At 45.2% G+C, this 14570-nt stretch overlaps 1 protein-coding gene across 2 annotated transcripts in view; it reads left to right on the top strand.

The window, feature by feature from the left end:
* Positions 1 to 251: 251 nt before the first annotated feature.
* ASXL2 (ASXL transcriptional regulator 2) overlaps positions 252 to 14570 on the top strand; it is a 129727-nt gene continuing 115408 nt past the window's right edge. The window contains exon 1 of one of the 2 annotated variants that reach the window (XM_075048832.1): positions 252 to 496. In XM_075048832.1, coding sequence (XP_074904933.1) covers positions 440 to 496 — 57 coding nt within the window. In that variant the 5' untranslated portion in view covers positions 252 to 439. The remainder of the gene's footprint in view (positions 497 to 14570) is intronic. The other variant, XR_012653276.1, reaches the window with a different exon arrangement.

The following is a 14570-nucleotide window of genomic DNA, read 5'->3' as shown; positions in this document are numbered from 1 at the left end:
CGCCCGGGTAGAAGCGGGGCGGGCGGCCCCGAGGAGATCCCACCGCCGCCGCCATTTCCCCTCCGCCTCAGGGACGGGGGAAGCGGGTGGGGCGGCCGCGCCCTTTGGCAGCCGGCGCGGAGGCGGGGAGCGCGCATGCGCAGGCGCCGGGAAGGCGGAGCCGCTGGGCGCAGAGCCCCGCCCTCCCCTTGCGCCGCCCGTACAGTAGGTGGAGTCACGCGGGGCAGGGTCACATGACCGGGGCCCTTTACAGTAGGATCCCAATATGGCAGCAGCAGCGGCGGCGGGCGCGGGGCCCGCCGCGGTCGGGGTTGTCCGCACCTAGGGCCGCCGCCCGCTCCGGCTCTCCCCCGTTCCTTCCGCCTCCCCTCCCGGGCGGACGGATCCTCTTCCCCTCCCAAGGGTACTTCGGAGTCAGCTGCGCCCGGTCGCGTCCGACATGAGGGAGAAGGGCCGCAGGAAGAAGGGCAGGACCTGGGCAGAGGCCGCCCGGACGGTACGCGGGGCCTGCGGGCCGCGGGCGGGCGGGCGGTAGGCCGCTGGGGCCGGTCAGAGGCCTCCGGGTCATGCGGGCTCCCTCCTGCGGGGAACGGCCGTTCCCGTCGCGCCTGGCCCCGCTCAGAGCCCGTGCGCGGCGGGCAGCCTCGATGGCGGCGGCGGCGGTGGGGGGGGGTCGGGGTCGGTGCAGGCTCGGCCTCCGGCTGCCTGGGGGGCTGCAGGGGCAGCCCGGTGAGGTGCGAAGGGGTGAGGGGCTGCGCGGTCTGTGCGAGCTGCCGGCCTGTCCCTGCCTGCAACTTTGTTCCTTGGCTGCGCGCTTGCATAGGCAGGTTTTTGTTTTTTTGTTTGGGTTTTTTGTTTTTTTTTCTTTTTTGTAATTCTGATCTGTTCTCCGGTTGCTGAATGTTTCTAAGTGCAAATTTATATGGGAAGCTTTGTGGGGGAGGAATTACCTCTTCATATTTGCAAAATGCTGCGATTGCTGCAGATGTAAATAATATTGGCAAACAAGTGACATGCACGGTGGTTTTTTTCAGTATTCTCAGTGCATCCGTGTCTTTCATGCAGCAGAACTTGTTGCAGTAGGAGCTACTGAATTGCCTCAGGTCAGGTAGCAAGTTGCAAAACCTAAAAGGAGAATTTTTATCTATTAATTTCCCAGTCTGACAGTCGTTGCTACTGTACTGTTTTCAGTATGGACTTACTGTAGTTTCTCTGTGGGGCAGGCACGCTAGAGGGTGGATAAAAGAAAAAGGATGTTGAGTAGTGGGACAAGCGTGAGAGAGAGGAAACAAGTGCAACCTGCAGGAGCTGGACAGAAGTGTTGAATTGTGGAAGTACAACACAAGCTTCTGAGATATCTGAATTTGCAGTGCGGACTCGAATCTGTCTAATGGAGAGGGGGAGGAGTTTGGGTTCTATCATAACCATTCTGAAAGAGGTATCTGTTAAAACAAGACTTGAAAAGTCTGGCTAGAAAGCAAATGTAAATAGGCATCTGTGGCTGAGACTTGCAAGCACTATTTTAATAAATAGTAATTTATTTGGGCCTTGTACTTACAGTTTGAAAGGCGTCAAAATAGCTGCTCTTTCAGGAGATATGATGCAGTTAACTATTTTAAGAATATAAGATACTGTCCCACAGGTGAACACTTTGGTACCTCTCTGTATGTTTTTGTGTATCTTTTTTTTAAATAATTTGCTTTGAAAAAAGAGTGGAAGAATCTCCAGTGTAGGGTATAAGTGGGACCAAATCTTTTTCAGCCTATGTGCACTGCTGTTCATCCACTGATCTCTTCCAAAATCCACTTAAAGGCTAAAACACGTATTTAGAAAAGCTGCACTGAAAACTTATCAAAACTGAAGGTTACATGTTATCCTGGGTTGCATACCTAGATTCATAGCAGAAGCAGCCAAAACTAGGAAAAGATGAGTAAATGCTTGCCAAAACCTCAGTTTTGGCAAATATTTCTATTTGTGTATTCAGCGGGAATGTTAAAATATTCTGGTCGAACTCCAACTCCAATCTTCAAAAAGTTTCCCTGCGTTTTTGGTTTGAAATAATGTCTTTTGATTCTTGTCCTAGCTTGTGTGCTTGTATTGGCTTCTCAGCTGCCGGTGATTGAAGTTTGTAGGGTATATTATAAAACCGCATTAAGAAATGCGGCAGCTCTCGGGTACCCTATTCTTCTGCTCCTCAAAGGTAACATAAAACTTTCTTCAAGCTTGAGAAACCTTCCATTTTCTCTTCAGCATAGTGTTGCATTTCTGCACTCTTTTGTGGAGTTAGTTCACTCGCTGAGCTCTCACAAGCTGGCTCACTGTGGGGTGGAGTGAGCCCTGACAGTCACAGGTCAGCACAGAGCTGCAGGGGAGGGGGCTTGGGATTGCAAGTTTTGATGGCAGCTGGCTATAGACCTGCTTGCCCTGGCAAACTGCCCTGCAGTGGCTGAATAGCAGTGTAAGGCCATCACAGCTGATGTTTTTGTGTCAATTCTGTCCCCTCTCTGCCTCCTCACTCTCTCTGTCACCTCACCGCTGGTGCTTGTAGGTAGTTCAGGGACCTAAACCAGCAAAAAACCATCATTGTTGTTATGGTGCTGATCTGGCTTCATGCCAGTTTAGTCTTCCTAACCAGCTAGTTGGAATTAGGTGTCCTCCAGTGCAAGGGAGTTGATGGGAATGTGCTCTCCCCTCCCCACCAAGGTAATATTTACTTGAATTAGCTTAATCTGTTGTAGCGGTTCAGCGTTAGCTGGAACAAGGTGGTAAGCAGCAGAAGCGTGGCCTTTCTGTTTGGTAGAAGGACCTCAGGTTAGGTATGTGGATAAGGTGGATTCAGTGGGACTCAAGCTATGCTTGCTCTTGGCTGTATATGGCTATCAATTGGAGCAGAATTGCAGTGTGAAGTAAGGAAAGGGTGCCCCATGTGGGCAGTGCTTTCAGGGAGGAAGTTACTGTTGATAAACAACCTTTTTCTTATTTCCTGGCTCATTCAGTAAATTTGCAGCTGCAGATGACTGTTAACTTGTGACTTCTTGGGACAATGGCTGGATGTCCCTGCAGTTAAAGTAAAAAGCTTCATTAAGGTAAGAAGCTGATACTATATAGTACACAAGTTTAGGATACAGGGGTTTAAGATAAATACACTGTATATGACTCTAACCTGGAGTATCCTCTTCAGATACAGCGGTGGAGCAACCAAACTGCAGACACACACCAATGGGACAGTGTGTCTAAAGAAAAGAGCTGATTTATCTATTCTGCTGAAGACTAGAACAGGCAGATTACATCTGTACTGGTAAACTTGAGTTTTAGGCCTTGTTTTCTGGCACCAAGGCTACGTCACAGGGTCTGTGTGTATCCATACTGCTGAACCTCTATCCTCAAACTGGATGACCACGTTCTGGCTGCCTTTGGCTAATTCTTCGTGCCAATTCTTGAACTGCACCATAAGCTGGTGTCCGGGCTCAATTTGTAATCTTACATACAGATCTGTGCCAGGGACCTTGTACTAACGTAATGGTGCGGGCAGCCAGGCTGGTGGCTGTGCAGTGCCCTGCTGTGGCTGAGCTTAAATGTAGGGCTGTGGCGGTCCAGTGGATATCAGAGAACTGGAACTGAAGCTGGTGCAGGCAGATGAGAACAAATATTCAGTGGTACTTGCCTTAGTCTGACTTGGGTAAGCATTATCATTGTAGTATTGAATTGATAGTCATGGTGGCTGTGGTTGAAGGGGGCAGGAGCCATGTTGCATGTGGCAATGGGACTTTGGTTGTGCAGCAGAGAAGTTCTGCACTTTGTTTTGACTGCTTGGGTCTCAGAGTTGTTGCTGTTCCTCTTGCTTATGTTTAACACAGTCCTTGGGATGCAGCTTTCCGAAACAGGGAGGGACGAGACCACAGCTGAGTGCTCTGTGCATCTCCCTGCTGCCATCCTCTGCTCTGCTGTGTGATGGAGTATGGCAGCGAACGGGCTGTTGTGGTGTGTTAGTGGCCTGTTTAGATCCAGACAAGAAGTCCTGTTGCTGGACAGAAGCCACAAACAGGCTAGGCTGTCTTTGTGCTTTGTTTGTGTGGAGGAAAGTGTATGCTGTCATGTGCCAAGTTTGAAGAAATTTGGTGTTTGTTTTTCATGGGAAGTCCCTGCGTGTGACCTGACAGAACAGTTTTCTGCTGTACGGCCTCAGGGTACCAAGGCATAGGGGCCATGCAAATGTGGGCTGGAGATGGTTTCTCTAAATGCCCCTTGGCTGGGTCATCTAGGAACACAAAATGCAGTCTTTTATACTACCTGTTTGTGAGAGGGAGCTGCTGCAGCCGTGTTTTTTTCCTGTGTGCTGATTTCCTGTTGGGTCAGACTGACTTTGTTGGCTTTGGAGGGTGGCAATGCAGTGTGAGAATGCCCTTGGGAAAGCAGACGGAGTCAAAATGTGTTGCGGTGGGCACCTCTCAAGGCATAGATGACCAAGTATGAGTCCTGTCATGATGCTGGCAGTTATTGTGCAGCTCTTGTGAACTCAGCTTCTCTCTTGCTGTAGGGGTTTGTTTGCATCACTTGTGTCAACTGAAGAATTAAAATGAAAAGATGTGCCATCTCTGAAACTGATAGTGCAGAACATAAAATCTGATCTGGGGTTTGCAGGCCCATCTGCTATGTCAAACAGAAGATAATGTAGTAAGGTCAAAAGGCGAAGTCAAGTAGGAGCCTTATTTGTTAGGGAAACATAGCATGCTTTTGCAAGTTGACTTTATTAAGACTATCCTTTTTAATAAGGTGCAATTTTCTGGGGGTGATGAAGCAAGGAATCTGAGGGATGCCATTTTTCCTTGCTTTCTGTTAAAGACATATGAAGAAGAGAGGGTGGAAGGATCTAAATTGTAGAAGTTTCCCACTTGTCTACAAGTACCCGAGTCCATTTACTCACCTGTATGCACAAACTTGAAAAATCTGCGAAGGTTCCAAGACTGCTGCAAAAATATACAGAAATTCAGAGGATTCTGTAAAACATCAGTTTGAGGGACTGATCAGCCTAGTAGATGATGCTGTTATTTTTTACTACTATGTATTTCAAGTGCCCAGCTACAGCTTTTCAATGTATAGATTGGCAGAGCTGAATTGTGTGTGCTTGCAGATTGTTTTTTTGAGACAAGAGTGGTAGTTGGTTTAACTGGGTATAAAATGCATGTGATGTCTGAGACAGATTTCTGCATTTCACCAGTCCTTCAGAGTTCTGATCACTCAATCGGAAAAAATCTGGAGGATGATTTGGAGCACAGCAGGCCCTTCCTGGTGAATCTGAGAACTGGCTTTTCACTTTTCAGCAAGGCATTGAATGAGGTAGCACTGTAGAAGGTTAAATGATTAATCAAAGCTTGTGAAATGAGCTGATAGTTGAAACTGGTAAAGCTTGGGGTTTTGTTTGGGTTTTGTTTTTTTTTTGAGGGGGTTGTTTGTTGCTGTGTGCTAGGTGTTTTTGGTGGTGGTGTGGTTTTTGTTTTTTTTTTTTTTTTTTATCTGTTAAGTATTATCACAGCTTCCTTCCCTGTTCTCAGTATGTGTCCAGGCACAAGACCTGTTTCCACTGAGGACAAGAAGTGGTGGCTAAGGTTGGTCTGTTAAAAGCTTTTGCAGAGACTTCTGCAGGACAAGCGTAGTGCTGTTGGTAGCTGTGGCTCTGGTGACCGAGCCATTGTACGCTGTCCTTCTGCCGTGTGACGTATCTATGTCTCTGCTAGCCAGGAAAATACCTTGGCAGTGTTTCTAGAGAAGTAGACTTGTGGCTGCACAAGACTGCACAAAAGTTGGCACAAACTTTGTCACATGTTAATAGAGAACTGCAGTTTTCTTCGCTACTTGCGTGTATCTTCTATTGACCGCAGCACTCGGATGTATTTTTTCCTGCATTTTTTCCAGGTTTTTTATTTTAAGGACTTTACTGTAAAGTCAGCAATTGCACTGCAAATGTGAACTCTGTTTTGGTCCAATGTGGGTTGCATCCTCTGATATCTCCTCTTCTGGATGCTAGAACTTCTGCTGAACTGAAAGTTCACTTTAAACTCATCTTGGGAATCTGTAAGAGACAAATGAAGGCTTAAAAAATTGGTTCTGATATGGAAATAGAATTTGGAAAGGATGAGGAGGAAGAGTAATCCAGTTTAATTGCTGTAGCAAACTGGCAGACTACAGAATCTGTCCTTCTTCCAATCACAATAATCCAATTATTTGCCTGCCATTGTAAAAACTATTTTCCAAGTCATAGCCTGTGTTCCTGCTAGGAGCTGTAACCTCTAAAAGCTGTCAAAATCCCTGTGACTTACTACACATATACCTACCTGCTGCTTTGGATCTGTAGTTGTGCACGCTCTGGCTGGAGTTAAGTAAGCTTGTTTGCCAGCTTTCTATCTGATGTGTGGGGTTGACAACGCAATGCTGTGCTAAGGTGTGGTTAATTTTATTAGTTGTAGTACAACTTGTTTTAAAAGATACCTGAGGGGGCTGGCTTTTGGCTTGAGGGTAGTGGAGTCCATCTGTCCCAAAGCGTCAATGCACTTGGTAAAATCTTAGAGTGTTATTTTCCCCCTGCAAAGCAGGGTGGAGGCAGATGTGCAACCACCCAGCTCAGCAGCACAGCACGGAAGAGGAAATGGAGAGCAGTGGTGCCAGGTGGGGAATCCCCCCCAGCTGCAGAGTATTGCAGCCCTGCCTGCGAGTGACTCTCACAGCAAGCTCAGAGTTGGAGGTTTGGGCAACTGTTCACCTTGTTCTGCGTTCCAGTGGAAAAATTCAGTGCTGCTGAAGAATCTTAAACATGTTTTCTTTATTTCTATTCTTATTTAAAACAATAAATGCAGTTTAGGTATTAATTTTAATACAGGGCTTAGATAAACTTTTGCCTGGTCTCTCTCATTAACTTTATTGTAGCACAGAAGGATTTAAAGGTATCATGCAGACTTCCTTGAGTGAGCTTGTCTCTAAGGCTGCAAGAGCAATGAAATGGCTTTTCTGCAAAAGTTGTGGTCTCCTTTCAAATCAGCTGAGAAATGTAGATGTGCAAGCATGTCTTGAGCATTTTTTTGTGCAAGGCTTTTCCAAGTGAGAATGTTTGAGAACAAAAGACAGTTTTGTTTCCCGGATATGGTCTTTGCAGCATCTGCAGAAGATGGTTTAAATGAACCTAACCATTGTGTAGTAACCAGCACATTGTCTAGTGTCCTAAAGAAATGGAAGAATCATCTTTTACTAAAATGTAGTTGGATTCTGGGTATCGTGCAAGCTTTTCCTATAAAAAGAGGGAAATTCAAATGCTTTGTGCTTAAAACTCGTGCTTTGCAGTCTGCATTTTCATGCACCAAGTGCTGTTTGCATTAGTGAGTAACGTGGAGTGATAAAATCACCCTGCGGAGAGAAATTGGTGGCAAGGAGGAGTCGATACCAGTGCTATGTCTGCTGCAGGGTTTTGCGTTGGGGTAGCTCTGGTTTGACCCAGAGGGCTGAACTTTTGCTATTGCCTGTCGCATACTGGATGTGCTCTGAACTGAAAGGTGGGTGCTCCTCTGGCTTAATCCGAAGAGAATCCATTGTCTCCTCTGCTAGCTGCTCTGGAAAGTGAGCTGAAGCACAGTAAGTGGAGACAATTGAGAGCCAGCACCCTTAGTGCTCTCCTGATCGGAGTGAAAACTATAATAATGTAGACGTGACAGGTGGTTGTTATTGCCCAAATATGCCAATGCTGAATGAAGATCATCCTGTGGCTTTCTGGTTGAATTCAGCATGTGCATCTGTTGCCTACAGTGTGTGTTACAACACACCAGAAGCAGTTGCTTGATATATCTGGGAGTTTTTTTTCTAGGATTGTCAGGTTTTCTGCTTATGTTCTTAGCTTAAACTGTTTGGAGGAGTAAAAATGGAGGGCCAAGAAATTCAGTCAAATTCTTCCTGTGTCTCTGAAACATCTCTACTGTAACCAGCTGTGGAATCTGATCAGAAGTCTGATCTGAATTCGTGTCCTGAATGAGGCAGCTTCAGTAGGACATATTGAAAATACTTTCATTGTTACTGAATAGCCTGTCAAATAAAATGTGAGAAATTGTATAATCATGTCTATCGCTTATGTTCTGCAAATGCTGAGAAACTCTGCTTTACAGAGCAGTATTACTCTTGTGGAGTTAAGTAGAGATGAAAATTTGGAGGACTAAGCATGTGAATTTATCACTTGATAGCTGTGGCAGCAAGACTATACTTTTTTGTTTTTTAAAGAAAAATCCTCCAATGATGCAGAGTTCACTCTGTTTCAGTGCAGAAGCCAAGGGATGGCAACTGCTGTCTGCCAGCCTCATGTTCGGAGAGCACAAGAGGAGATGTAAGCTGTGGAACTTGCTTTTGCAGGGTGTTGTGGATGCTAAAGGCTTGCAAGGGCTTGTGGAAATCTGTTGCAGGTTACTAAATAGCTGGAAACCCCTCTCATTTTGGAAGTCCCAAGCGGCATGGAGGATGGGAGAGCAGCCTCCTGGGATGTTGGGATGTTAGATAATTGCAGAGAAGGTCTATCAAGATCTGCTGTGACCCCATACAGATTGGTGTTTAAGTATTTAGTTCAACCTCAGGCCACTAGAATGGTTTCCTGCTTTTCTGTGTAAACAAAAGATTTTCCTGGTGTGCTGAAGGAACTCGCCAACATGATTGCAAGTTGATTCTTTATTGTCCTTAAAGGGCTGTGGTGACTTGGGAAAGCTCCTTGTGAGAGGAAGAGGGAAAATGTCACACTCCTTTTCAAAAGGGTGAGAAGAAGGATGTGGGGAAATAGGCCTGGTCATCCTTAGTTGAGTCCTTGGGAAGGTATGGAACAAATACTCCTGGAAACTGCTTTCTTGTGCATGTAGGAGAAGAATGTTTTTTGGGGGACAGACAGTGTGGATTTACCAAAGGTAAGCTGTTGCTGAAGAAGGTGATGAGATGGCTGGCTCTGTGGAGGAGGACAGAGCAGTGGATGGTGTTTACCTTGCCTTTAACATGGCTTTTGGTATGTTTTTTCCCATAGTATCCTTATGACCAAGCTGGTGAGACACAGGCTGGATAAGCAGGTGACAAGGTTGATGCTAAACTGACTGGACAGCCAGGTACCACGCTCTGAACAGCCATGCACTGGCTGCTGCATGTGGGTGGTGGTCCTTGGGTTTTGGTACTGAGGCTGATACTGAGCTGGTGCTTTGTGTTGGTGTTCGGATGCGTACCAAAGGTTCCTGTTGTAATGGCTAGAACCCCAATACATCAATCATCTGGGCTTGGCAACTTAGATAACTGTCTGTGGGTGGTCAAGTTTATTGCCCTTCCTCTGCTTTTAGAACAAACCCAGAAAGTATTATGTCCTACGTTGCGAAGGGTGGTTTGGATTGCTGTTCTCCTCCAGAAGTATTTCTATGTTGTCTGTTGCAGCTGTAGTGTTTCAATGCTTATAATGTGGCTGTGACTATCATATTCCTTTACAGGGAAAATGACAGCCCTGGGAAGACAATTGTTTTGGAGCTGGGTATCTTCTAGATACTGAACTGTAATAATTTTGTAATAACTAAGTGTTGACTCTTCTAAAGTGTATGGTGTGATTATAAATGTTCCTAATAAACTTTCTGATTCTTCTCAAATTAGTGTGAATTTATTTGCCTGGTTAAAACCAAGTATATACCTTTAGACTCTGCAGCTTCAGGAAGGGTGCACAAAATTATTCAGCCAGATGGGTTATGTACTTCCATGAGTTTTGTTTAAAATAAAAGAATTTGCCTTTTTTTCACTGGAGTATGTAAAAAAAATTGAGTAGCAACAGGATTAGGGTCTGTTTGCCAACTCTCCGGTAAGTTCAGTATGCTTTCATCTTCAGGTAAATTTAACTGAAAGAACCTGAGACCGTAAGAGAGCTTGGTCAAACTAAGGGCAACAGCTGTACCTGTTTGTAATGCTTTGATGTGAGCATAAATTTTGCCTCACACGTGGACAATATTTTGATTGCTTGTGGTTCTGCAGTAGTTCCACAGAAGAACACCCAAAGGAATCCTTGCTTAAATGCATTTTGGTTCACTATAGGCCAAACTTATGTGATCACTGGTTACTTCCAACCAGGAAGGCCTGCTGATGTCATTGCAATGATGCAACTTTGGGGCAGGAACTGAACTTCTCTCTTTGGGGCAGATTAAAACTTTATTTTCAAGAACACAAAATACTGCAATGCCATTGCTGGTAACTGTATGTTCTCCTAAAACTGTTTTCAGTGGCTTTATAGATATTAGACACTGTCTTTCCTTTTAATAACTGCACTGGCTCTGCTGGAGTCTGAGTGCACTTACTTGTGTTTTACTGGATTCTGAATTCAAAATTGATTTGATAAGATCACTTTGTAAAACTGTCCCTACTCTTTTTCTGGCAAGTCATGCAATTTGTGTTCTGCTGGGAAGAATTCTTTCTTCCCTACTTTCCATGTGGGGAAATCTGAATTTGCTCTTAAACCTCTTACAAGACACAGCAATAAACATTATCTGTTATGGCTTGCATTTTTGCTGTTCAGAAGCTTTTTCTGAGCTCAGTCTACACTCTGTCCCAATACAGCATCCCCCCAAGATCAACAAAACCCATTTACTCCTCTTTTCCCCTGTGTTTTCTGGCATGTGATGCACAAATGGAGCATCTTGGGGGATTTGTGGCCGCTGAAAAGCTGCAGTAGGCTGGTGTTCCTGGCAGCAGTGGCTTGGGCAATTTAAAAAGACTTTAGCAAGTAAATGGTCAGTAATACTCACACAGCACTGACTGCACTGATCGTGTTTCCCTGCGGCAGGCAGTGTATGCTTCAGCAGAATCGTATTGGAATATCACAGTCACTTCTTCATTAAAGAGCATTTTAAATGTGAAGCTTTTAACAAGCCTGGCAGATGATGCTTCAGATGGATGGAGATTGGGTGCTGTAGCTGGGAGCATGAGCTGGGTTCATGCACTGTCTGTCCAGTGGAATACAGTGTCCTTATATACCTCTGAGGGCTTTGCTCCACTGTCACCTGGGATGTCAGCTCTTGAGCCTGTGATTCTTGAGCTGGACTTGGAACAAGCCCACTTGGATTTGGGCATTGCCATAACTCTGTCTTACAGCTCCTTCCATTAACTTCTGCAGAAATAATTCATGAAGCGAGGTGAAGGGTTGAAGATGGCTTATCACTGTTGTCTTGAGAGCCCCCAGGCTTTTAAGCAGGATTCCTCCAGAGTTGGCTCTAGCCGAGTACTTACTGCATGGTGCAAATGCTTTGAAAGGCACTGCAATTTGTATTATGTCTGCTTTAGTTGCCAGTGTTAACTTGCATCTGTCTTCAGCATTTCTTCCTTCTTACCAACCCACCATGGGACTGAGGGAGTGTTGAGAGGGGCTGCTGTAGCAGTCCTTCTTTTAAAAGTATGTGCAGTATAAATGTAATTCTGCTTTCTCCTATACAGTCTTATTAAATATCAATGTACTTCTGGAAATACTGAATTCAAAGTTTCCTTTGTCTTTATGTAATGAGAACATAGGTCTCCTGGTGGCAGAGGGTCAGCAAATAACTCTTTATGCACTTTGTCATGGAAATTAAATGGCACAATCTTTGCCCCCTCCTGAGTGTGCCTGTTGGTATATCAGCCAGAATTAATTCAGCACTCCTTAACCCCCTGTTGAAGGTTAGACCCCATCCTTACTGCCATGAAGAAGTTAGTGTTTGTTTCATGGTACGGTCATAACATCACTTAAATTATCTTTCAGCAGCTAGTGGGCAGGAAAACATGAAACACTTCTGGTTCAGGGTGTATGAATGACTATCTGCCGTTAGAGTAGTGAGGTTTAAAGGTTTCAACCCAGACTGAAGTCTGGCTGAGATAGGTAACTTCTGTTCTAAAGTATTAACACACACCATCACTTGAAAAGTCTGCTTCTCTTTTAAAAATCTTGAAAAGGCAGCTATGGGTCCTCAGGGTCTCTTTGCTCACCTCCTTGCAGGTGTTTTCATCTGTACTTTCTGATCTCGGTCCTTGTTGGAAGGTTGAACACCAGAGTTGTTGAGAAAATGGCAAAGAAAATTGTCTCATATCAGCAGTGTCATTGCAGTAATGGGTTTATCCTTACTCAGGAAGATTTTTCATTCATGCCTGAACTTTGATGGATTTTTCTTCCACTAAATAATCATCTGTTTTGGAAGGACAGCTGAAGTAAAAAGCACCTGCATCTTTGTGTTTGACCTTCTTGCTTTGGGACATAGGGTGAATTAACAACCTGAAAACCAGGTGGCAAGGCACATGTAGAGCCCTGGCTGTCTTAAATCTTGGAGTGCCACTTGAAACATGCTTAAAATGTTTTTCCTTACTTTTCTTATGTTGAAAGTGTTTGCAGGGGATTACCTTACCTTACTTCTGTTGGAGGCTTTTAGTTCTTTGCTGTGCAATTATAAATTCTGAAAAAAAAAAATGTTATTTTTTCTGACAAAGCTTTTGAGTTGTAGGTGAGCACTTACTTCCAGTAACAAACTTATTTACATGGTTCTCTGCAAAGAGTATACTTTCCTTAACCAAGCAGCTAATGTACTTCAAATGCCTTTTATTTTGATGTTTCAGGCTGCTGAGGCTTCCTGTCTGTCTTTGACCTAATGTTGCCTCTAGAGCTGCATACAGCTAAATGTTTTCCAGTCTTAAAAGGAAAGAATGAGTGTTAAGGTTTCCTTTCTACTCTAGGGGAAGGAATGTGGAAAAACAATATCCTCCAAAATTGCTGCCCTGGTTCAAGTTATCTACCTGTATCTTCCATAGTTACTTGAATGTGGAAATCCGATGGCTCCAGTTAGCCCTGACTTTCAGGGTCATCTCTTTATCTTCTCATTTTGTGGGTGTTTCAAAAGCTGGAGCTGCAGTGACCTTACTGTCTTTTGCTACGTCTGCATGGAAGTGAGAGATGGCCCCTTGTCTTCTGCTCCTCCTCGTGCTTTCTGTCCCTGCGGACTTCCCACCCCTTGGCCTTCACAGTGAAGTCTTGTGAGATATTGGTGTCTTCCATGAAATCTGCTTATTCGTCTGTTCCTTTCACCGAGAAACTTCTTGTATATGCTGTCTTGAGCCTTCTCTGCATTTCTGTTGTTTTTTCTTTTTTTTTTTTGCCTGTGTAACTGGAGGAATATCATGGTCGCCTTACAGTCCAAATAATACCTTGTAGGTTCTGGTTTTGTGGTGATGCTGCCCTAAAACACAAGTAGATCTGAAAAGGAAACGTAGGGTCCTGGGTGGTCTGCTGATTCTGCATCAAGTGCTGGTGGTGAGTTAAGATTGTGAAAGATTTGTCTTGTGCCAGCACACGTGGAGACCATCAGTGTTTATATGCTACTCATACCAGAATATAGAAGAATGGAAAGGTTGGAGAGATGCAATTTGTTGGTATAAAACACACCACTTCATTTTGAAGCTTTGGCTAGTGACTTACAAAAACACTATGTTCATGGCTTATCGGAACTGGGAGTTGTTGAATGGGGAAGAAGCCACCTCCTGTACTGACAGATTCAGATGTTTGCTGCTGTACACCAGCTTTTTTTTTTTTAAATTGTGTTTAAACCTCTAATCTGTTTCAAAGAGTGCTCACCAGTGCTGACAGGTAGGATTTGGTGAAAAGCATTTCTGCTGCTTGCCTTTACCAGTGGCAAAATGGATGAAATAAAATGCAAAGCCTTGGTTGCAGTGTTCAAAACAAAAAAACCCACGTGTAGTTCAGCAACCTTACCTCTCATTGCTGTCATTGTTAGGGTTGGAAGGCACTTTTAGATGTCATCTAGTTCCAACCCCCCTGCCATGGGCAGGGACACCTTGCACTAGACCAGGTTGCTCAAAGCCCCGTCCAGCCTGGCCTTGAACACTTCCAAGGATGGTTCCATCCACAATCTCTCTGGGCAACCCGTTCCAGTGCCTCACCACCCTCACAGTGAAGAACCTCCTTATATCTAATCTAAATCTACCCTCTTTTAGTTTAAAGCCATTACCCGTTGTCCTACCACTGAATGCCCTTGTAAAAAGTGCCTCTCCAGCTTTCTTGTTGGCCCCCTGGAAGGCCGCAGTAAGGTCTCCCCGGAGCCTTCTCTTCTCCAGACTGAACAACCCCAACTCTCTCAACCTGTCCTCACAGCAGAGGTGTTCCAGCCCTCGGATCGTCTTTGTGTCCCTCCTCTGGACCCGCTCCAACAGGTCCATGTCTGTCCTGTGCTGAGGACCCCAGAGCTGGACGCAGGACTCCAGGTGGGGTCTCACCCGATGGGAGCAGAGGGGCAGAATCCCCTCCCTCGACCTGCTGGCCACGCTGCTTGGGATGCAGCCCAGGGCGCGGTTGGCTTTCTGGGCTGCGAGTGCATATTGCTGGCTCATGTCCAGTTTTTCATCCATCAGTACCCCCAAATCCTTCTTCTCAGGGCTGCTCTCAATCCGCTCATTGCCCAGCCTGTATTTGTGCTTGGGATAGCCCTGACCCATGTGCAGGACCTTGCACTTGGCATTGTCGAACCTCATGAGGTTTGCATGGGCCCACCTCTCAAGCTTGT

Source organism: Buteo buteo, chromosome 17 (genome assembly GCF_964188355.1).
Source record: "Buteo buteo chromosome 17, bButBut1.hap1.1, whole genome shotgun sequence".
NCBI lineage: Eukaryota > Metazoa > Chordata > Aves > Accipitriformes > Accipitridae > Buteo > Buteo buteo.
The sequence above is the reverse complement of the archived record's forward strand: the minus strand, read 5'-3'. Positions and strand labels throughout refer to the sequence as shown.